Raw genomic sequence first — 21172 nt, forward strand, 5'->3', positions numbered from 1 at the left:
AAATTCAAGCCACAGGCTCTCTTCCCTTCTCCCTTTATTGCAGATACCCGAGCAACATAAACACCAACACGCTTAACATTACACAGACTCTGGATGCAGCCTGCAGCACCTTGCAAAATTAAATAGAAACACTGCCACAAATTTAATTAAACCCCTAAAACTGTTAAAAACAAGGCAGGACGTTCACCAGATACATTAATGTGACATGAACATGCCTCCAACATGCTCTGTGCTATGATTTAATTATGATTCATGAGCAGGATTGGGAATATCTCAGCTCTTCTTGCAAAAGAAGCAATATATTTGTACCTACAGTGGACAAAAAACTGAGAACAGCTGTTCAGTCAATAAGCTTGGAGGGCCATTTAACCTAATGCCGCACTAACATGCTGTTGTTGGACAGAAGTCCACAGCGTGTTGTTCCAAGTGACTGCATAAACACACGCTTTTAATCCACTTAAGCTGGCAGCGGGTCAAGTGATGGGCCATTTAAAGGAGCCCAACATGACAAAAACGGTCAGGATAAGGTGAAAACAATCCTCCAAAATAAAACTCAGGTGACCACAGTTTGGTAAGGATGCAAAAGAAACGCACACAGAAAAAAAGAGAAGAAAAAATAAACCCCACACACAGCGGCCCCTGCATTTGTGACGCTCAGCTGCTAAATTTAGATCACATGAAACTTGCGCAAGTCTCCTGGGAAGGCTGCAAGGCATGAGATTGCAAGGTAACAATAATATTAGTACTTTGTGTGTTTGATTGATCTATGAAGAGTTCAAACCCCAGAGATTTTCAGCAAACAAGCACACACAGGCAAAATACAACCCGACGTCCTAGAAGGAAAACTAAATAACACCCAAAACATAGATAAAAACCAGCATTGTGTTAATGAATCTCGAGGCTACTGACTGCAAGTCTGCAATGTTATTCCAAAAGAAGATACCCCGCTCATACAGACAGTATTCCCTCTGTACAACATCACAGTACACTTAAAAAGCAAATGCACACTTTCAGTTTTGATTCGAGGAGTTTAGCACAAATGCATTGCATTAACCATTTGGGAATTACAGCCATTTTTTGCACAGTCCCCCACTTAATTTGGACAGACACCTTAATGGCCAGATGAGGCCTGCTCCCTCTTAAATTCAATAGAAAATTATGCACATAAAAGATCTGGAGATGTGCTGAACTTGTATTCAGTAGCTGTTCACTGGACCTCTAAATGTGAGGTCCACAGAGATGTGGATGCAAGTGATACAGGCTGAAAAAGCAAAATAAACCAAAAATCCACCACAATGCTGCATAATTACACCATGCAAATATTTGTGCACTTAACTGTATGCTCATATACACTTTTGGCAGGTTGCAGCTGATTAAACATCTGTCTTGCATGTGTCAGCAACAGAGGCCATGATTTGATGGTCTCGCAGAGAGGTTACTGTCTCAGTTGTTTGCACAGTGTCAAGCACGGCATCATTGTAATGAAGTAAAGCATTCATGTGTAAGGCCATGTGCTCATAAATAGCCCATATTTGCTTGCTTTTTGCATGCATGTACCCAGGCCTGTTGTAATGCATCGTGTAGTGTTAAAGTGCTATAAATCACCAAATATTCACATTTAACAAGCCACAAAAATAATTAAATATATTGTTTCATCTCACCTTTTTGCCCGTGGAGCCAGTTTTGGAGAGGCAGGACTTCGCAAGGGAGAGGTACCCGCCGATGACTTCAATCTCCTCCACAGCAGGGTAGCGCTTCTTCAACAGGGAACCCAGCTGGGCGTAGGGGGCCTGGGGAGGGGTTGACCCCGGAGGGGCTTCACTCGGGGCTTCACTCGGGGCTTCCTGCTGGGGCTCAGGTGGGCTCAGCTGGGCGTCAGACTCCACCCGACGTTTAGGCACCACAGTGAATGTGTTCCCCTTTTTCCTCTGCACCAAGGGGCTCGGAACAGGGACACGCTGGGGTGGGGGCTCCACCTCGATGTCGTCAATGTTTGTTACTGGCAGCTGATCCACTGGAGGTTGCACTGGAGAAGAGACTGACTGGGTGGGAGAGAAGGGAGGTGAAGATGGGATAGCTGGAGAAGAGGGGGGTGAAGAGAGGACAGGCGGAGAAGTGGGAGCAGGGGATGGAGATAAAGGTTCAGAGAGAGAAGGAGCAGGACTTGTGGCAACAGTGAGAGGAGATGGTTCAGGTTTGGATGGCCTCTCCACCTCCTTCTCCTCCTCCTCTTTCCTCTTTAACAGGGTGGGGGAGGTTGGCACTCCAGGTTTGGACACCTCTGCTGCTCTGTGTGAGGGGGAGGACTTGATGGGGCCAGGTGTCACCATGGGGCTGCTTGTTGAAGATGAGGCAGCCAAATGGCGCTTGGGGATCACTGTGAAGGAGTTTCGGGACTGGAGGCGAAGGTTTGCGAGGGCCCGTGCTTGGGTGTCGCCATCAGGAATCTGGGAGAGGTCTGGCTTTGGAGCGGGACGGATTTCAAACTCGTGTGAGGAGCAGGTCACCTTGGATGAGACAGGGCTCAAAGGGGCCTCGGCACGGGCACGGCGGGTCTCCGGAGAGCATGGCACCTTAGGTTTGGGGGGCACCTCAGCGGCCTCCCAGTCTCTCTCCCTGGTGGGCTTGTTTGTCCCCCTGTCCGGCTCGTCTCTGGGGGTGACGGCTGCGCTGTGGTGGACTCCACTCTCCTCAAAGCGCTGACGGAAGGAAGACACGGGCTGTGAACGCTGGGGGCTGCCCGGCCCAGAGACGGCAGGCTGTGGCTTTGGTTTGGAAGACCAGGGACCCTGGAAGACAGGCGAAGATGGCTGGCTACTGCCCGGGCTGCTGACCCGTGGACCCGGCCTGGGCTTTGGCACCAGATCTGGCTGCGTCTTGGGCCAGAGTCTTGGCCTACTGCTGGCACTACAATCCAGGTCCAGGAGGTTCTCTGTGCTGTGGGACTTCTTCTGCAGCTTCCCATAGTTGCTGTCAAACTTCTGGAGGATCCGGCTGACCCTACCTTGACCGTCACCTGTATTATAGGGGACCTCCTGATTAGGACGGCCCAGGGTGCTCAGGTTCTCCTCGCTCTTGCTTAACGTGGTGTCATAAATGACGACTTCCTTGGCTCTTATCTCGGTAACAGCACTCCCTCTGCGGTCCAGAAGGTCGTTTAGAGAGCTGTAACTACTCACACCGTTCTGCTGCCATTGGCACTCGCTTTTCACGCCTCCACCTTCCGCAAAGTAATCCGGGTCCGACTCGATGATGATGATGTTCTCCGCTCGGATAGTCCGTATGCCGGGGACACTGCCGTACAGCTCCAGGATGTGCTGGACCGGGCGGGTGGCGTTTTCTTGCTCCTGCCGCCTCCTCCGCTCCTTCTCCAGCTTGATGAACGGGTTCTCCTCCAGCGGCCCCAGGCTCTCCTGCAGCACCAGACTCTCGTGTCTGCCCTCCTCCCTCGGTGTCGCCGCGGCCGTCGCTTGTGGCTCTTTGTTGTGGGAGAAGTGCTGGGTGGCCGGGGTGATGGTGTAGTTCCGCCCGGTCGCGCCACCACCTCCTCCGTTCACATTCCCCGTTAGTTCGCCGTTTACCCGCTGCGGGCCCGCTCCCCCGGGGCTAGCCTCCGGAGCACCGGTTCCCCCAGCCCCGCCGCCGCCTTTCGCCTTCCTCCTCTCCAGGATTTCTCGCTTCCAGGCCGGCATCCTCGGGCTCTCTTGGCCGCCCTCTTGGCGGAGGACGCGAACCTCTCCTCCGCCAGACATCGCGGAGGGTTGTTACTGGAAGAAATGAGGAGGAGAGAGAGAGGCAGGCAGGCTCCGAGGCGGTCTTGCCGCGGTCCGGTGCGGCTCTTGAAGCTGTATCTCCGGCTGTGACTGTACCTGCAGCACCGATCACCGCACACTCACACACATCCCTTTTTTCTTCTCTCTCTCCTCTCCCTCTGCTGTCACACTGTCTGGCTCCCTTTCTCCCCAAAGGACCCTGAACGCGGCTCCGCCCCCTCAGCGGCAGCCCGAGCGTCTGTGATTGGTATCTGTGTGCTCTGGGCACGCCCCCTCCCTCCCGTTTCTATTGTTGACGGAGCAAATTAGGCCTGCCAATCAAAAGTGCTGCGTTCAAGTTCAAGATATTTTTACAATATGTGATTAAATATAAATTTTGTTGCTGTTTAATTACAAAAACGCTGTTTAATTTGTAGTTAATCACAACAAAAATGTCGTTTACATAACACAGTAGAATTATAACCATTACACATTATTATTGTTGTTAAAATTGAATTAAAACCCTAATTTACCTTTGTTGTATTTACTAAATGGGGAACATTTCTTAAACTTTACCACCTATTATGTCCCAGTAGTGTTCAAAATAATTCTTTTTGTGGTTTTTCCACAGCTTTTATCCCCAGTCTCACTGGATAGGAATCAGGTTATTCTAAATGGTTTTGGTTGCGATGTCGGAGTGTTAAATACACTTAACCTCGGTTCATTCAGCATTTGCCGGTGATACCACCTGTCGATAATCCGCGTGCAGCGATCAGATGAGCTGGGAAAGAGTCTGCTGCACATGAATCAGCACTAAGAGGGCTATTCTTGGGTACTACAAGAGATTACTGTAGCTCATAAAACATTCATCGCGGGGCAATAATTAAGAAGAGCAGGGCTGAAGAGGGCGAAGAGTGTGCCTTATTTCCCCTTTGAAGCAGGACCGAAAGATGCAGAGAAAAAACTAAACAAAAGAAGGACATAAAACCTTCATAATATTTGGTATTTTATTTATCTTTATTTTAAAATGTAAAGTATATCAAGCGTATGCAGCCATAAATACGTTCCTTTAATTATTTTTAAATGTATATACATTTTAAACTTGGAAAATCTGCAAACCAGGAATTTTTCCACATTGTTCTGCAGATCAGCTTCAGAAAGAGATTTTCTATAATTTGCAGAGACTATTCTGGAAACAGTTCCAGCTTTAATCAGGAACACCACACCGAACTGGTATGCAGCCGGATATTATGCTTTTGTTCACCTGTAGAGAAGCTTCCCATATTGTTATCATCAAATCTAATAGAAATAATTTTAAACATTAGAATACACATTACACTACAGAGCACTAAAGATGTGATGTTTGCTTTAAGGATGGGTTCCAGGCTGGGTTCTCCCTGTGCTTGAGCAGGTTTTCTGTGCTCTAAGTCCAAAAGCATCTGATGGAGAATTAGCTTGATTAGTGACCCTGTACCCTGTCATAGCTGGGATAGGCACCCTGAGGCCCTGAATGAGAAGAAAATGGATGATGTACAAACATATCCTACGATGTAGGTCAGTGTTAACAGTGCCATGGTTAGGTAGATGAAGTCCCAATTATTAAAACTGCTTAAGAAAAAACAAAAGTCATACTTGTTTGATTTCTATATGCAGAAAAAAATGGCTGCATTTGACTTAATTATGCGGTGACATAAATGTTTAGCCTTTTACCCCACGAACTAGCGCCCCATTGTGGACAGAGAGAACAGACTCAAAACATTTAATGGACAACCATTAAATGTTATTTTATTTACATGTATATACAGATGACAATAAAAAGGTGGCACAGAAAAAAATGAACATAAATAACATTTTAATTTATTTTTTTTAAAAAGAAAAAAAAATCAACATATACACAGAATTTCACATCAGGATTTACCCTAAAGTGAGGCCTTAAATAGATGCACTACACAGACAGCAAAGGACTCAAAATAGACTAAACACATTACATGTTGTCAAAGTAAACAGCAGTTTGTTTGTTTTTTAGGGATGATGTGTAAAACAATCCCCTCTGAGTCCCGACAGTTTTCACATCCAGCTTTTTACCAAGTCCAAACCACTTCTCTGTGATGGAGTTTGATGAACACACACGACATAGTCAGATTAAAATCCTAAACACATTTTTGCTGGCAAGCAGTTTCTCAGTCCAAGTAGGGAAACAGCAATCAATAAAGCTGCAGCAACGTCATGAAAGTTGCTCAAAAAGGTTACCTGGGGCTTTGCTGCTTTAACATTGAGTGCACAGTGCATTAGAGCGATACCTCTGGAGTAAATTTTCTACCACTGACTGATCAGTGCAGATGTGCCACTATGGTCCAAATACAAGCTCTTTCAAATGTATCACAAAACCTTATTATGCATGTTAAAGCAATTAGAAATTAACTGCGTGTTTCCTGAAATGTGAAACGCTCTTTTTTTTTGGGGGGGGGGGGGGGGGGGGAGGGGTGGGGGGAGGGGCCAATGAACCAAAGAAAACAAAAATAAAAATGAAAAATGGTTATGCTTTAAAATCTCTAATGGCAGATGAAGGCTACACCCACACTAACATGTTTGTATTTTAAACCAGAAAATGTCCATGTCCAAACCAACATGTTTCACTTGTGCAGTCTGGACAACAACGGGAGATTAATGAGATGATACGATTTTTATTATTATTATTAGTATTTATTTTTAATGGAAATAGGGATTTTTCTTAATGGTGAAGACTAAGAACTAATGTGTGTGCTTGAGCCAGTGAAAAGATGAAACAAATCTTATGCAAAAGACTATGGGGGAAGAACAGCAGTGACAGAGCGCAAAGACAGGCTTGTTTACTTGGACTCACAACAAAGTGGAAGCATAAACTGTCTATAAAAGATAGATGTAGCCACTGTGACTTCACCTGTTGGTTAGTGAAGTTCTGTTACTATGCTTTGAGGTCTGTCACAATACTTGCGTTTTAAGAAGTTTGGATCTGACTGAGAAACAGGAATGCCACAAGCTCACTGGTTAACACATTTCTGACCCAATAATGACCAAAGATTAGAAAATTACCTTTATGTTTTATTTATTAAGACCTGTAACTACCAATTTAACAAATAAATGCATGCGTCACAGGGCAAGGGAGTCAAGTGATGTGTTCCCACAGGCTTTTATATAATTAGAAGTCATTTTGAAACCAAAAGGAATTGCCCCCTGGTGGCAGATTTAAGGCACTTTAGCACTAGCTTCACTTTTTTTGTTTTTTTAAGACCCAGAAGCTACATTCATCTTTTATATGTTTTTTTCCTGTGGGTAGAACTGATGTTGAAAGTAACTTGTGGGATTTGTGATAAAGTGAAACATATGAGGAAGCCTTGGCAACGGCTAAAAATTAAGTCATACTTTTCACAAACATAAAGAATGCAATCATAAATGGTTTCCAAGTCGAGCTACAGTGTTCTCACTTCCTTTTTGTGGCCCTATGAGAAATGTTAGCGTCTGCATCAGCACTTTCAGAAGTTTCGGTTTCTGCCCGTCCAGACTACAACACAAAATCTTGACATACAGGCAGCAGAGGACTTTGCCCCAACAATATCATCCTGAAGTCTTTATCCCGTGTACTCCGTATTTATTTTCTGGATTTCATTCCCCTCTCATTTCTATGCTAATTGTATTCGATGTTATTCGCTGGGCTTTTAGATTTTATTTCACTTTTTTATTAACTGTGCTGGTCTTGTGGATTTCTTCTTTTTTTGTCTCATTATAATGTATCTATTTTAATAGGCTATTCAACACATGTTAGTTGTATTTAATGTACGCAGGAAGGGATAAAATATACGAGGGCAGTCTCGCATAGTTTAGGGGTCTTTAAATGCTGGAGTAGTGAGAACATTTTAAAATGCAAACCTATTAGTGTGGATGTACCCAAAGCTGCTTTCTGCTTCTATGTTGTCAGTTAGATGAAACACTTCAGCTCCTCCTCAGTTGACACGGCACGCTCGTATCATGAGCAGCTGCAGGAGGATGAAAAGCGGCGAGACGATGAGGCCGAACCACAGGTCTTTGGCTTGCTCCTGCTGGGCCAGCTTCTGGCACAGCAGAACTTCACACACCAGCTTCAGGCTGAGCACCGTTAGGACCCAGAGGAGCCGCAGCACCGCCAGGCGCTTCTCGTTATCCTGGTAAAGCCGGATGGACACGATGGCAGTGAAGTATGTGCTGAGGCCGTCTGCAGCAAACAGTGGGACGAACACCAGCCACCAGCTTAGCCCGGTGAACTCATCGACTTGCAGGGCGACCAACATGCTGAAGACCATCAGAGCCAGCAGGTGGAGGAAGAGTTCAAAGGTCGCGAAGCCCAGCCACTGGACCAGCTCTCTAAGAGAGAACAGCATGGCGAAGGACGTTGGGGACGGAGTGACTGTGGATGGCCAAGTCACACACAGGGCAGCCCTGGATGCAGGTCAAAGTACTCCAGGGTGAGGGTGGCAGAGGGCTGATTATCCCAGGGCAGGAGTGGTTAGGTGGTGGAGAGGTGGCACACTGTAGGCTACATCTTCAGATCCACCCTGGGAACGACAATAGAAGTGAAAAAGCTAATGATGATCATAGCTTTGTCATTAAATTAGTTTACCACCTTATTTTTAAACATTTGTTTACATTTTACAGACTAAACTACACAATTTCAACTCTTAGCCACAGTGTTGGCACAGTTTTTAATTTGTTACAGACATATAGTACTGTGCAAAAGTCTAGAGCCACCCCTCAATCCTTTATATTTTGTTTTAAGGATGTCATTTTCTTCTAGTGGTCAAGAGCAACACCACTCCAGGTCTTTCAAAGTTTTCATTTGGATATTGGTTGCTTTTTCCATTTTCAAATTTTGTACCTGGTCATTTTCAGAGGAATGCTTTTTGTTTTAATGATAAGCCACTCATACACTGACCTAACCTCACCTAATCCTAACTAAGGATGAACCGGTGAGCCTACACATAAGTTAAAATAAGAATTTTAACTTTCATCTTTCAAAAAAACAAACAAAAACAAAACAAGACCCGACAACAACACAAAATTTGACAAGTTCAAAATTGTATTTTGGGACCCACAAGTTGATTCCCAAATTATCCAAAAACCTGGCAAATCTTGGCTTCCTGTGCAGTGTGTCCTTTTAATAAAAAAAAAAAAAATTGAAAGAAATCTGGATAAGTGAAGCCGTCGCAGGCCTAAAAAGCGATCTACAGCAGATAAACAGTATCTGTAAGTAATTCCCTTAAGAGGAAATTTTTTAACCAAAGGCCTGACACATTTGGCCCTTCATTTGATGCATATATTACTTGCTGCCTAATATACACACCGTATTTCCATTTGTGTTTGCACATTTTTCAATTAACTGGTGCATTTTAAAATGTAAAGAAATGAGGGGTAGCTCGAGATTTTTGCACAGTACTGTAGTTGCACTTAAAGAAACATGCTTAAGAGAGTTCAGAGTGTGTTGAAGAATAAAGGTGGTCACACCAAATACTGACTCTTCCAAAATACTTCTCTCTCTGTATACATGCTTTGTATTTCCATGTAGCTTCATTGCAATATATCCCTGAATGAATTTATCAGAAATAAACCCTTTTGTGTATTTCAAAACATACTGTGCTTCACTCATCAAAACTGATAACAGGATCACCCAGCACAGTTGAACAAGCAGATTTGTATTATTTTGGAACTTTTACTTATTTATCCTCCACGCACACACACACTCATATTTTTAAAAATGTGTAATTATGATTATTCAGCAATAGTAGCGTTAATAACATATGAATTTCTTTTTAAACTATTATTTGTGTATGCATTGTTTTATTGTCATTTATTGATTTTACAATGTGTTTTAAATATATTTTTTAAAAGTGTACATGATTTTTATTACACTTTATTGTTTACTCGTAGTCTTTTTTGAATGCTCAGGGCCCCCAAAAACACCCATATTTTGTAGATACAAGGCTGTTGATTAAACGTCACTGACGTCCACTCCCTCCTGATTTCCAGACCTTGACAGCTCCATAACTATTCTTATTAATCTCAGCCCTACCGCTCTGAGTGAGGTAAACACGTCTGACGCGAGAGTAACTGCAAAAAATAGTGTTTAATACAGAGAATCCAGCGGCAATCACGAAGATAGCTTCAATTTAAGCTAATAGCCAGTTAGCTAGAAATTATACTGAGCTTCTAATTACTAACAGTGCGCTTGTTTACATACACAAGACGTGTTTCAGTATAACACTTTTATTTACCTTAGAAACAAATGCGAGTCTTCTTCTTCATCACACTAGATGTCTGAAATTTTAGAAATCACCGAGGCTAACAAGCTGTTAGCATTGTACCTTCTGCTATTTTCTTGCTGCTGAGAGATATCGCGAGAACACTACCCCCACCCCACAGGCTGATACGGTGGCCCTTAAAGGATAATTTGTTTTGGGTTTTTTTGCGTTTATTTATATATTGTTGAAAAATGCCCAAAGATATATCAAACTGTTACAGATACATGAATAGCAATTATTTGTATTATTTTTTTTCTAAAAAATTAAAAGTATAATTATATTAGACAACCTTATTACAAGCAGAACTGCAGTCGATAGGTGGCGATAGCATAAAACTAAAATCGACACCACCGAAGAAGGACACAATGTCAGTCGACTTCAGTACGGAGAAGTGAGAAGCTGTTGTCTTGAGAGGTGAGTTTATTGGTGTATTTTAACATCTGCTCTTTTTTCATGTCTTTTAAAACAACTATAATATATTTATGACATTAGCTGCGGTTAGCGATGATTTCTGTAGTTCCCCAGTCAGTAAAAACTATATTTTCTAACTAAACGTGAAGAAGAGTACCTGCTCAATGAAAAGCTTGAATTAAAGTTCAGAGAAGAATGACGTCTCATTTAAAGTGTTTTTTGGCCTTTGCGGTTCTCACTTTGATCATAAACAAGGTTAGAAAATATTTAGTAACTGTGTTAAGATGCCACTATGCGCTTCCTACTGTGGAGTTATTCTTTCTGAAATCATTACATTTTTACATCCTAGATTTTCCTAAAATTTTGTGGTCCAAAGTTTGCACATAAATAATACTTGCTGTGAAATTTTAGCTTCATATATCAATATCAGTTTGCTTTCTTTCTTTCTTTCTTTCTTTCTTTCTTTCTTTCTTTCTTTCTTTCTTTCTTTCTTTCTTTCTTTCTTTCAAAAAGACCTGTACCTCCCAAAATGAAAACCTGTACTTACATTTTTGATTGAGCAAACATGATAATTTTATATTTTGTGGTACAATTTATCAGTAGATGATCTGAAGAAACAAAATTCTGGAGTTTCTTCATAGTACTCTTATTATAAGACGATAATTTTGGAAAATCAAAATTTTCATTTTAGACCCCATTTACAGACCTACTGCTTAGGAGGGGTCTTATAATTCAGGTTAAGTTAGAAATATACTAAGAAGAATTAAACATTCAAAAGGAAAACATGTATTTTTTTTGAATATATAACAATAAATGTAATAAAACGATTAAGAGTAATGAAAAAGGGATTATTGGCTCATTTCTTGTAGGTAGTCCTGTCAGGCCAAGTCTGCATGGCAGTTACAAGACCGTAACATAACCCTAAGATCTTGTGGTGAAAAGCTGGTTCAGTCTATTAAGATAACATTTCGGAGGCAGCTGTGGGTTGTTGACTCTGCAGTTGGATTGAGCCGAGCTGCTGTTTGAAGAAGCAACTCCATGCATGCTTGATCAGTGTTAACGGTCACCGAGCTGATGGGCAAATGTGTGACAGAGAGGGAATATTTTGGATCTTTATCATTGATGGTTTCCCTGTTTCCGTGTAAAGATGCAGACGCCTGCAGAATCAATCCTCCACAGTGGCTACTTCCACCCAACCCTAAGATACTGGCAGACCTGCATTGCCGATTTAAGACCTGACAATCTTATCTACCCAATCTTTGTTACGTAAGTCTTAAAATGACTTGGGGTTGACCAGAAGAAGTTTAGGTCAGTACATTTAAATCTTCTCACTCTTGTTATGTGGCCTTCTTTGCTGCAGAGATGGTGCAGATGCAGTAGAGCCCATCGGCAGCCTGCCGGGACAAGCCAGGTAAGGTCCACAGCCATCAATAGCATCAAGTCTTCACAGCTGCAGCACCCACTTTCAGAACAGCTTAAAAACCTATTGAAAAAAGAATAATTACATTATAGAAGTGTTCATTTTAACAAAAATCACATGGGGTATGGTGTCACCCTGCAGTTGTGAAACCACTGAGGGTGTAGTCTCCAGATAAAAATAGTCAGGAAGGGCGGAGCCAGAGCCAAACACTGGACCTGGACCGAGATAAGACGAGAATCGTTAGACCTGTACCTCCCAAAATGAAAACCTCTACTTACATTTTTTGGAGCGTCTTGGTAACAAGACATAGAAATGGAAAATTTATTAAAATATCTGTTTACCATGTAAATATTAATGTTTGCACATATACAGAATGTAATGAAATTCATTCTGGTTTCTAGTGTGTAATTGGTGTGTCATTTGGGTTCCATGAAATCCAAATGACAGACCAGATCACAAACACCAATTACTTAAACTGCAGAAATGGCGTGTTGATGACATAAAGTCTTGGATGATCTCTAATTTCCTGTTTCTAAATTCAGATAAAACTGAGGTTTTTGTATTGGGCCCTTAAAAAAAAAATAATTCAGAAACATCATGTCAAACCAGATATGTCAGATGGCGTGACCTTGGCCTCGAGTAACACTGTGTAGTCTTGGAGTCATTTTTGACCACAATATTTCCTTCAGTGTGCGTATTAAGCATCTCTGTAGGACTGCTTTCTTGCATTTGTGCAATATCTCTAAAATTAGAAACCTCCTGTCTCAGAAATGAGTTCACACGTTTATTACTTCTAGTCTGGACTATCGTAATTCATTACCGGGCTGTCCTAAAAACTCACTGAAGGCTTCAGTTGAACCAAATATACAATTCCTTTTGAGCATGAAACTAAGAACCAATTCAAGTCACACTGATGAATCACATGAAAACATTCCTGTACCCTGTGATAGGGCTGGGCGATACATCGAGTTTTTTTTTTTTTTAAATATCGATATATTTTCATACGAGATATAAGATGTGACAATATCGTTTATATCGATATAGTCTATGTTACGTTGTGTGGAGCCGCAGGTTTGCCTCTCTTTCGTCCACTTTTGTCTCTACGCAACGTTACTCGGCCTCGACTCTCCTTCACTGAACACAACTCCCCCTCCCCCATAGCTTCACCTGCAGGCAATGACAAGATGAAAGCGGAAAATCTCCGTTAGCGAGTTACCGCGGATAGCCCCGTGCGTGGGGATGGACGGCGTCAACGTGTTAGCGAGCTAACCGCGCTAACGACATGCAGCCCGGAGGGGCTGCACGGCCTAAAATCCTTTCATTTTCTCAAAACTCGACAGTGCGCCTTATTATGGGCTCAAAATGTGGTCATAAATATTTTGTATGTGTAAAAAGAATTTGTGTGCGTAAAAAAGATTTGTGTGTGTGTAAAAAAAGATTTGTATGTGTAAAAAAAGATTTGTGTGTGTGTAAAAAAAGATTTGTGTGTGTGTAAAAAAAAGATTTGTGTGTGTAAAAAAAGATTTGTGTGTGCGTAAAAAAAGATTTGTGTGTGGACTTAGAAAAAAACCCCTGCAAGTTACAAGTACGGATTTTGACCCTATTTTTCTTCCTTTCATCTGATTGGTCAATGTCATGTCAATCACAAATGTAACAATCCAATCAGAGAACAGATGGGTTTGGCTGTCGAGGGGCGCTTTTTTTGAACTGCAGGTCTTTGAAGGGAATAAATGCCCTTTTACATGCCAACCCAGCGTTTTCCTTCATCACCACGAAGGAAAACAGTCTGTGGTCGTCCGAGTTTGGTGATTTTTGTGTCACAGGACTACGTGTTTAATACAGGGACTTCCACAGCCTTTTCAACAGCGCTGCGGACCGCAGGGGGGGCAGTGTTTTGGAAATGACAGTCTTCATTACAAAGCTTTCTTCGTTATGAATTAGCATACATGTTTTTATTGAACATTTGAAGAACCAGCAAAAAAAACCAAACTCTTGTAGAGGACATAAAGTCAGAGATAGAAAAGACAAGGAGCAGGTGTATCTAGTACAGGTAGAGCTGCTGCAAAAACGCACAGAGCCCAGCAGCCAGCAACAAATTCTGGATCCTTTGGTTTTAGTTAGCAATTAGCATTAGCAGCACATCCTGCATCCGATGTGAAAGGACTTTTATGCTGCGCACTGTGACTCACAGCAATGGTCCTGGGTCAGCCCTGACTTTGTGTTAAACTAATCCTAAAGTAATAATGGTATTTCTAACCACTGATATACCACAACTTTTTCCTTTCAATAGCTACTGAAAGTTAGGGGACCTAGCTGCTATCGGATATTTATATAGCGATCCTCCAGCTTCAAACTGTATCACCCTTCAAGGACCTGCAGTTCAAAAAAGCGCCCCTCGACAGCCAAACCCATCTGTTCTCTGATTGGATTGTTACATTTGTGATTGACATGACATTGACCAATCAGATGAAGGGAAGAAAAATAGTGTCAAAATTCGTACTTGTAACTTGCAGGGGTTTTTTTCCACACACAAATCTTTTTTACACACACACGAATCTTTTTTACACACACACAAATCTTTTTTACACACACACAAATCTTTTTTTACACACACACAAATCTTTTTTTACGCACACACAAATCTTTTTTACACACACACAAATCTTTTTTACACATACAAAATATTTATGACCACATTTTGAGCCCATACCCTTATGTATGAATTCTGGTTGTGCTTACTGACCGCGAACCGATTTTATGTGGTACACAGCGCTCAGCAATCTGTCAAAAAATGTTTTAATATGACTTTGCTAAACTACGGAGCTGCACCGCTTGATGGATTGTCATTATATTTGTACCTGCAGATATGGAGTGAACAAGCTGGAGGGAATGTTGCGTCCACTTGTGGATAATGGCTTGAAGTGTGTGCTGATTTTTGGTGTCCCGGCTAAAATAGCAAAGGTATGAAGATCTAAAAACCTCCAGGTAGACTTTTTAAGTCATTTGTTAAAAGTTCATCAGTGAAAAGTTTCTGTTGGAAATGATTAGACTGGATTCACTTCGCTGATATTTTGTGCCTGAATGGGAGCAAATTCCTGAAGCCAGAAGCTTTCTGGAAAGCCTGACATCTTGCTATAGCTGGTTGTTACTGCCCGAAGATTTGTACTGACACGACTCAGTTCCCTCACACTTGGACTCGCTGATCTCTCATGCTTCCTCCTTCAGGATGAGAGGGGTTCAGGCGCCGACACCGACGATACACCGGCGGTACTGGCAGTCAAGAAAATCCGATCTTTGTTCCCGGAGCTGCTGGTGGCGTGTGATGTCTGTCTGTGTCCCTACACGTCACACGGACACTGTGGTCAGTGGCTTGTCCTCGTAAAGCAGCCTAAAGTTCATATATTTGTGTTGTCATATTATTTATTTATTTGTTATTTTTCTTTGCAGGCATCCTGAATGATGATGGCGCACTGAACAATGATGCCAGCTGTCTGCGTTTGGCTGAAGTAGCGCTGGCGTACGCTCGTGCTGGTAATTCTTTACTTTGTTTTTTCATGATTGTGCTTGTTTTATTAGTGTGACAAACTGGAGGAAGCCTCCTCATCCTCTCCTTTCCTCTTTTTTTTTTTTTTTTTTTTTTTTTTTTAAATTTTATTAATGTAAGGCAAAGTTAAAGCCACACTACACTAGACTACATTTGGTGCACTAATCATCGCGTTGTATGTTGCTCTGCAGGTTGTCACATCATCGCTCCCTCTGATATGATGGATGGAAGAGTTAGAGCCATAAAACAAGCACTGATTTCCAATGGTTTGGGAAATAAGGTAAATGTATTAACTTTTATTAATATTTAGATGCAACTCAGAAACCTGCGACCTAGTCTCATAGTGTGGCTCATCAAAGTATAACCATTCGCCTGCGATCCTACCTTTTACTATTGGGAAAGAATGTGGAAAATGCTAAAAACTGAGAATGATGTTCCCTCCAGAGAATTTCAGAACAGATTTATTCTCCAGGAATAAATCAAGACTCATCAGGCCAGGCAACATTCTTCTTCTATTGTCCAATTTTGATGAACCCGTCCAAACTGTAGCCTCAGTATGGTCTTCTGCTGCTATTGTGCAGAGATGCTCTTCTGCATAACAAATAGTTATTTTTAGTCATTCTTATCAGCTGCAGGAGCTGGTGTTACACTCATGATACACAGACAGTGACTGGTAATTGGATTATGTCATTGTTATTTTTATATGGTGTTCATTTTGGCAGCAAATTGTGATTCAGATTTAGTCAGTGCCTTTTAGTCATTATTTAGGCATCTAAATTCTTTTAGTTTTAGTTGACTAAATATCATATGAGTTATAGTAGACTACATCCAAGAATTGAATGTTAAAGTTTGTCTGTGAAGGTTCTCAGTCATCCAGGTCATCGTAGTCAAAGGAGCTTGCAAAGAAAGCGTCTGGACTTCTTTAAGTTGCTTGAAGACGTTTCACCTCTCATCAGAGAAGCTTCTTCAGTTCTAAGGTCAAATGGTGGGGAGTCCCAGATTTAATCCCAGTGGGAGTATCCCCCCAAAGAGGGACAGAAGGACCCCCTGATGGTCCTCTAATCACATGAGCCAAGGTGTGAAACTGGGTGTGGGTCCCAATCAGCCAAGGTTTCGGGTGAGTTCATTGTGAAACCTGGCCCCACCTTATCATGCGATTTCCTGAGGTCAGATGGCCCAGGGTGTGAGTGAGCGTTAAGGCGTCTGGGGAGGGATCTCAAAACTGGATTATAGATGGCAGACAGTTTGTGTCGTAAACCCCACTGTGAGCGACCAAAGATGGTCGCTCACAGTGGACATAGATGGCTTCTTTCATTCCTCTTTCAAACCATCTGTCCTCTCTGTCCAAAATGTGAACATTGGCATCTTCGAAAGAGTGTCCTTTATCCTTAAGATGCAGATGGACTGCTGAGTCTTGTCCTGTGGAGGTGGCTCTTCTGTGTTGTGCCATGCGCTTCTGAAGTGGCTGTTTGGTCTCTCTGATGTAGAGGCCTCTCCCTCCGTCCAACCTCACAATACAAGAAAAGAAGGAACTCTGGGACTCTCCGCCATTTGACCTTAGAACTGAAGAAGCTTCTCTGATGAGAGGTGAAACGTCTTCAAGCAACTTAAAGAAGTCCAGACGCTTTTCTTTGAAAGCTCCTTTGACTAATGTTAACGTTTGTTTACCAGAGAGAGTTGTGCCACATGGTTTACCAAGAGTCTTATTTTCCTTGACACCAAATCAAAATGTGTCCATACTTCTACTCTTCTCTTCCTCCCAAGCATTGACATTTTGTCATGTTTCCATGAGGAACTGGGAGCATGGGAACTCCCACCCTGTTTGTCAGGAGCTGATCACATTGTGCGCGTCTGACCTTTCTGCACAATGAGATTACTTCTGATTGGATCACTTCCAAACTCGTCCCGCCTTCCTACACATCTTAATTAGTTGTGATTGGCTCTCGTCTCTCCAGACCGTTTTCATCCTGTTGTTATTCATCTACGAAATTGTCAATACTCTTCATCAGTTTTTGTCCCCATGCAACAGTTTTTTATGTCATCAGGTGGGAAAAAAGGTTCTTGACAAAAACTGTAATAAAATAAAATCTTCTTGAATTTTTTTTGTTTTTTCTTCTTTGTTTTCAGGTTTCAGTGCTGAGCTACAGTGCAAAGTTTGCTTCTTGCTATTATGGTCCCTTCAGGTAAGTGAACTTCAAACTGCATTGTTAACAGATCAGTCAAGGGGCACTTTGAACTGAGAAGAGGCCTAACCCCACCCCTTGCTGTGTTCATATACAGGGATGCTGCACAGTCGAAGCCTGCATTCGGGGACAGACGCTGCTATCAGCTGCCTCCTGGCGCGCGAGGGCTCGCCATCAGAGCTGTGGTAAATGATTTGTGAACACATCTGTTTGGCAAAAAAGTTTTTACACTCAAACACTTGTTGGGTATCCTGAGCTGTTGGTCTGTGCTGCAGGAGCGAGATGTGAGAGAAGGTGCGGACATGCTGATGGTGAAGCCGGGTCTGCCATATCTGGACATCATGAGGGAAGTCAAAGACAAGGTGAGCAGCTATATTTCATGTACCAGTCCAGTGAGGGTGGGAGAATTCAAATAAAGCATACTTAAAATTCCTTCAGTTAATTAGCAACATTTTAAAATATTAAATGTTCTTTGGTTTCCTCGCCTCAGTTCCCCACTCACCCCTTGGCAGTGTACAATGTGTCTGGGGAGTTTGCTATGATATGGCATGGCGCGCAGGCTGGAGCGTTTGACTTGAAAGCGGCTGTGATGGAGGCCATGACAGCGTTCCGCAGGGCAGGTGAGACCCTCTGACAGTGTTTAATTACCTCAAAGAAAACCTCTTAATGTGCAGAACACTGCGCTTTTAAAGCCCCAGTCTGATGTTACAGGTGCTATTTTTAACCTCTGTTTATGTTTTATTTTTTCAGACAACAGTAGATACAGTTAGGCTAGTAAGTGTTTTGGCAGTGACACTAGTTTACCTGTTTATTTTTTCCTTTGTACTCCACCACAGTGTATTTTAAATCAGCCCATCCAGATGTGCCTGAAGTACAGACTTTCAGCTTTATTTCAAGGGATTTAACGATAGTTTAACTATCTTTTGATAACTTTTGGTCTCTTTACTTTTTACCCCTCAACTGTAAAAGGTATATGGGGTTTTGAGCAATGTGAACACCAAAGTTTGTGTAGTGTGTGACATAAGACTTTCAGATTGATGCCATAGGAGTATCTACTAATAGGCCACTGCCAATACTTTTTACTTTTAGAGTTATTAAATTTGTGAATACCCTTAAATGACGGCTGGTTTTTACCCCAGAGCAAAAATAAGAAGCAGGTGATCTCTGTACAGGAACGTTTAATATTCACCATCTTGTAAAATATGATCACAAGCTGCTCTGAATCATTTTTCTTTCATTTAGCTAGCTGCTTACTTTTCACGTTGATGCAGTCTGTGGTGAAAGGGACCAGGATGAGTCCACAGCAGTCAGCTAAATTAAGAGGAAGCTAAAGTAACAGCAGAATACAGATAACACATTTAGCTTGACGCAGTCTTTGAATTTCTTGTAAACTGGTAAAGACTGACAGCACCCATCCTGTCTCTCTAGCAGCAGTACCTGCAGCATGCAGGGGTGAGTCTAAAGGGAGGCACAGAAGTTACACTGCTACATGTATTTTAAAGCTTTATTTACTTTTCTTCATCCATTACCTGCTGCTTATTTGGGTCCTTTCATTGGTACGGCACTCTAAGAATAGATTCCCAGCCACTACCTCTATCTCTTCCACCCAACCCGGGGTGGATGCTTGAAGACACTCCACGTTGTAGCTTGGGCATGGCTGTGCTCAGCCTGAAAGTGTGAGGTTAGCCCACCACCCGCAGGAGGAGCTGCAGGGTCTGATGCAGTGTGGTCTAATCCCCAGTTACCAATATAAAGCGCCTTGAGGCGACTGTTGTGATCTGGCGCTATATAAATAAAATTGAATTGAATTAATATATATTTTTATATTAGAAAATATACATCTAATAATGTACTATTCTCATAGATTAGGCTAGCAGTAATTAAATCTGCTTTCTTGTGGGTCAGTAACAATCTGGTCTTCTGGTCTGGGCCCAAGTGAGGGGAAAAATTACATCCAGTTTCTATGTAGCTTTAATTAAGTGTTAGTTCTGCTCTGGATTTGGCTAATATTAATAGCTTCTCCTTGCTCTTTGATGTAGGCGCTGACATCATCATCACCTACTACACACCTCAGCTGCTCACCTGGCTGAAGGAGTGAAGAGAGATGATCTGGACCAGAACAGAGGTGGACCAACTGACAGGGCATGCTCGCTAAAAATCCCTTTAAGGGGGAAAAATGAATAAAATCCACAAATTGTGATCCGTTTTGGGCCTTTTTCTAATGTTTATGGTCAGTTTCATGATAGCAACTCAAATGGCAAAACTGCACATGTATCCACTGATACAGTATCATATATACCTGTCTGAGCTTATCAGGGGCTGATATGGAGCCGAACGCTGAGAGTGTAAATGCAGATTTTTCATTGTGACTTCTGGGTGTGTAGGATCAGTGTTAAATAAAGTCAGTTATCTCTACTAACCGTATATCTGTATGAATCATCCTAAAATGTCTGATATATGTGAAGTATTTCCAGAGAAAATAAAGTCATTCACTCGGATCTGTAACTGTGTGTATTATTTTTAGTCTTGTTTTTGTTTTTCCTGCTATGATTACACAAGTAATATGATTGCACCACTACTCTCATTACATAGGTACTTGATTACATAGGTAATCTGATTATATGAGTACTCTGATTACTGTATTACTCTGATTACCCAAGTACTCAGATTATCTAGTAATCTTATTACCTAAGTACTTTACTCTATTACAGTTTTACCCAGGTACACTGATTACCTGAGTAATTTGATTACAATAATTGATTCCAAGCATCGTACCTAGTTATGAGAGTAGTGGTGCAATCAGATTACCTGTGTAATCAGAGTAATCACATTACCCAAGTACTCTGATTACAGCTTTACTCTGACTACACATTACTGATTACTACCAACTTTTTAGTTACAGCAAGCCACAGACCAAGTCCAGCAATTTATCCAGAAACTTTGTTGTCTAGTAACAAAAATATACTCCTAACTCTAAAGTCGGTGGCTGGCTGGTTGATTTGTTTAACTTAATAAATTTGCCTTGCCTTAATATCGCTACATAAAGTCAATTGACACCTACATTGAGCTTTATTGTTTTTTACTTTTATTTAATTTTCTGAGTTTCATCTTGTTTTCTGGGTGATATGGGAGCAGTAGGAATAATCAGAGCAGAGCGCCTGCAGTGTTTCTGGTCTATGGTGATGATTTTTGAAAGATTATGTCTTAAAGGAAGGAGACAAACATGCTGCTTTTTCTGTGAGTTTTTTTTTTAATTGAATTGTATTTCTAACATACTACTATTCAATAAACATTTCTGTTATAATGATTATGCCAAACACGCAAAATTAATTCTATGGTTGTTTTTGCAGCGTATAAACACCTTGACTGCTGTCTTTTGAGTCGCAGAAAAGCTGTTCAATGAATCATGAATGTCTAATTCAAGGTGCTGCAGTGTGGGTAGAGGTGATCACAGCTGGGCAGAAAAAAACCCCTGTAAGAAGCAGCATTAAAACAGCAAACAGCTATTTTAATTGCTGCATATGACCTCTCCCTGCCTCTTCACAAGCCACATT

The 21172-nt window shown here is 41.9% G+C and overlaps 3 protein-coding genes across 3 annotated transcripts in view; 1 reads left to right on the forward strand and 2 right to left on the reverse strand.

Moving 5' to 3' along the window:
• Positions 1-3937, reverse strand: part of tprn (taperin) — a 33934-nt gene extending 29997 nt beyond the window's left edge. Inside the window, exon 1 of the mRNA XM_080875895.1 lies at positions 1662-3937. Within this exon, the coding sequence (XP_080732021.1) occupies positions 1662-3752 (2091 nt within the window). The 5' untranslated portion in view covers positions 3753-3937. The remainder of the gene's footprint in view (positions 1-1661) is intronic.
• Positions 3938-6231: 2294 nt separating this feature from the next.
• On the reverse strand, positions 6232-10190 carry tmem203 (transmembrane protein 203). Its single transcript, XM_080874775.1, has 2 exons — positions 10034-10190; positions 6232-8320 (listed from the first exon to the last, which is right to left on the reverse strand). The coding sequence occupies exon 2, from the start codon at positions 8144-8146 to the stop codon at positions 7733-7735; it is 414 nt and encodes a 137-aa protein (XP_080730901.1). The 5' UTR covers positions 8147-8320; positions 10034-10190; the 3' UTR covers positions 6232-7732.
• A 134-nt stretch (positions 10191-10324) lies between these two features.
• Positions 10325-20123, forward strand: alad (aminolevulinate dehydratase). The gene is made up of 12 exons (XM_080874774.1): positions 10325-10474; positions 11619-11737; positions 11832-11882; positions 14756-14852; positions 15117-15252; positions 15339-15422; positions 15627-15715; positions 17563-17618; positions 17716-17803; positions 17894-17980; positions 18109-18238; positions 19658-20123. The coding sequence occupies exons 2-12, from the start codon at positions 11619-11621 to the stop codon at positions 19714-19716; spliced, it is 996 nt and encodes a 331-aa protein (XP_080730900.1). The 5' UTR covers positions 10325-10474; the 3' UTR covers positions 19717-20123.
• Positions 20124-21172: the final 1049 nt, after the last annotated feature.

Source organism: Rhamphochromis sp. 'chilingali' (assembly GCF_963969265.1).
Source record: "Rhamphochromis sp. 'chilingali' genome assembly, chromosome: 2".
NCBI lineage: Eukaryota > Metazoa > Chordata > Actinopteri > Cichliformes > Cichlidae > Rhamphochromis > Rhamphochromis sp. 'chilingali'.

Coding starts and splice junctions, on each gene's coding strand:
- alad (XM_080874774.1), top strand. CDS start 11,619: ATGCAGACGCCTGCAGAATCAATCCTCCACAGTGGCTACTTCCACCCA. Junction 11,738..11,831: donor ATCTACCCAATCTTTGTTAC/GTAAGTCTTAAA, acceptor TCTTTGCTGCAG/AGATGGTGCAGATGCAGTAG. Junction 17,981..18,108: donor TGAGGGAAGTCAAAGACAAG/GTGAGCAGCTAT, acceptor TCCTCGCCTCAG/TTCCCCACTCACCCCTTGGC.
- tmem203 (XM_080874775.1), bottom strand. CDS start 8,146: ATGCTGTTCTCTCTTAGAGAGCTGGTCCAGTGGCTGGGCTTCGCGACC.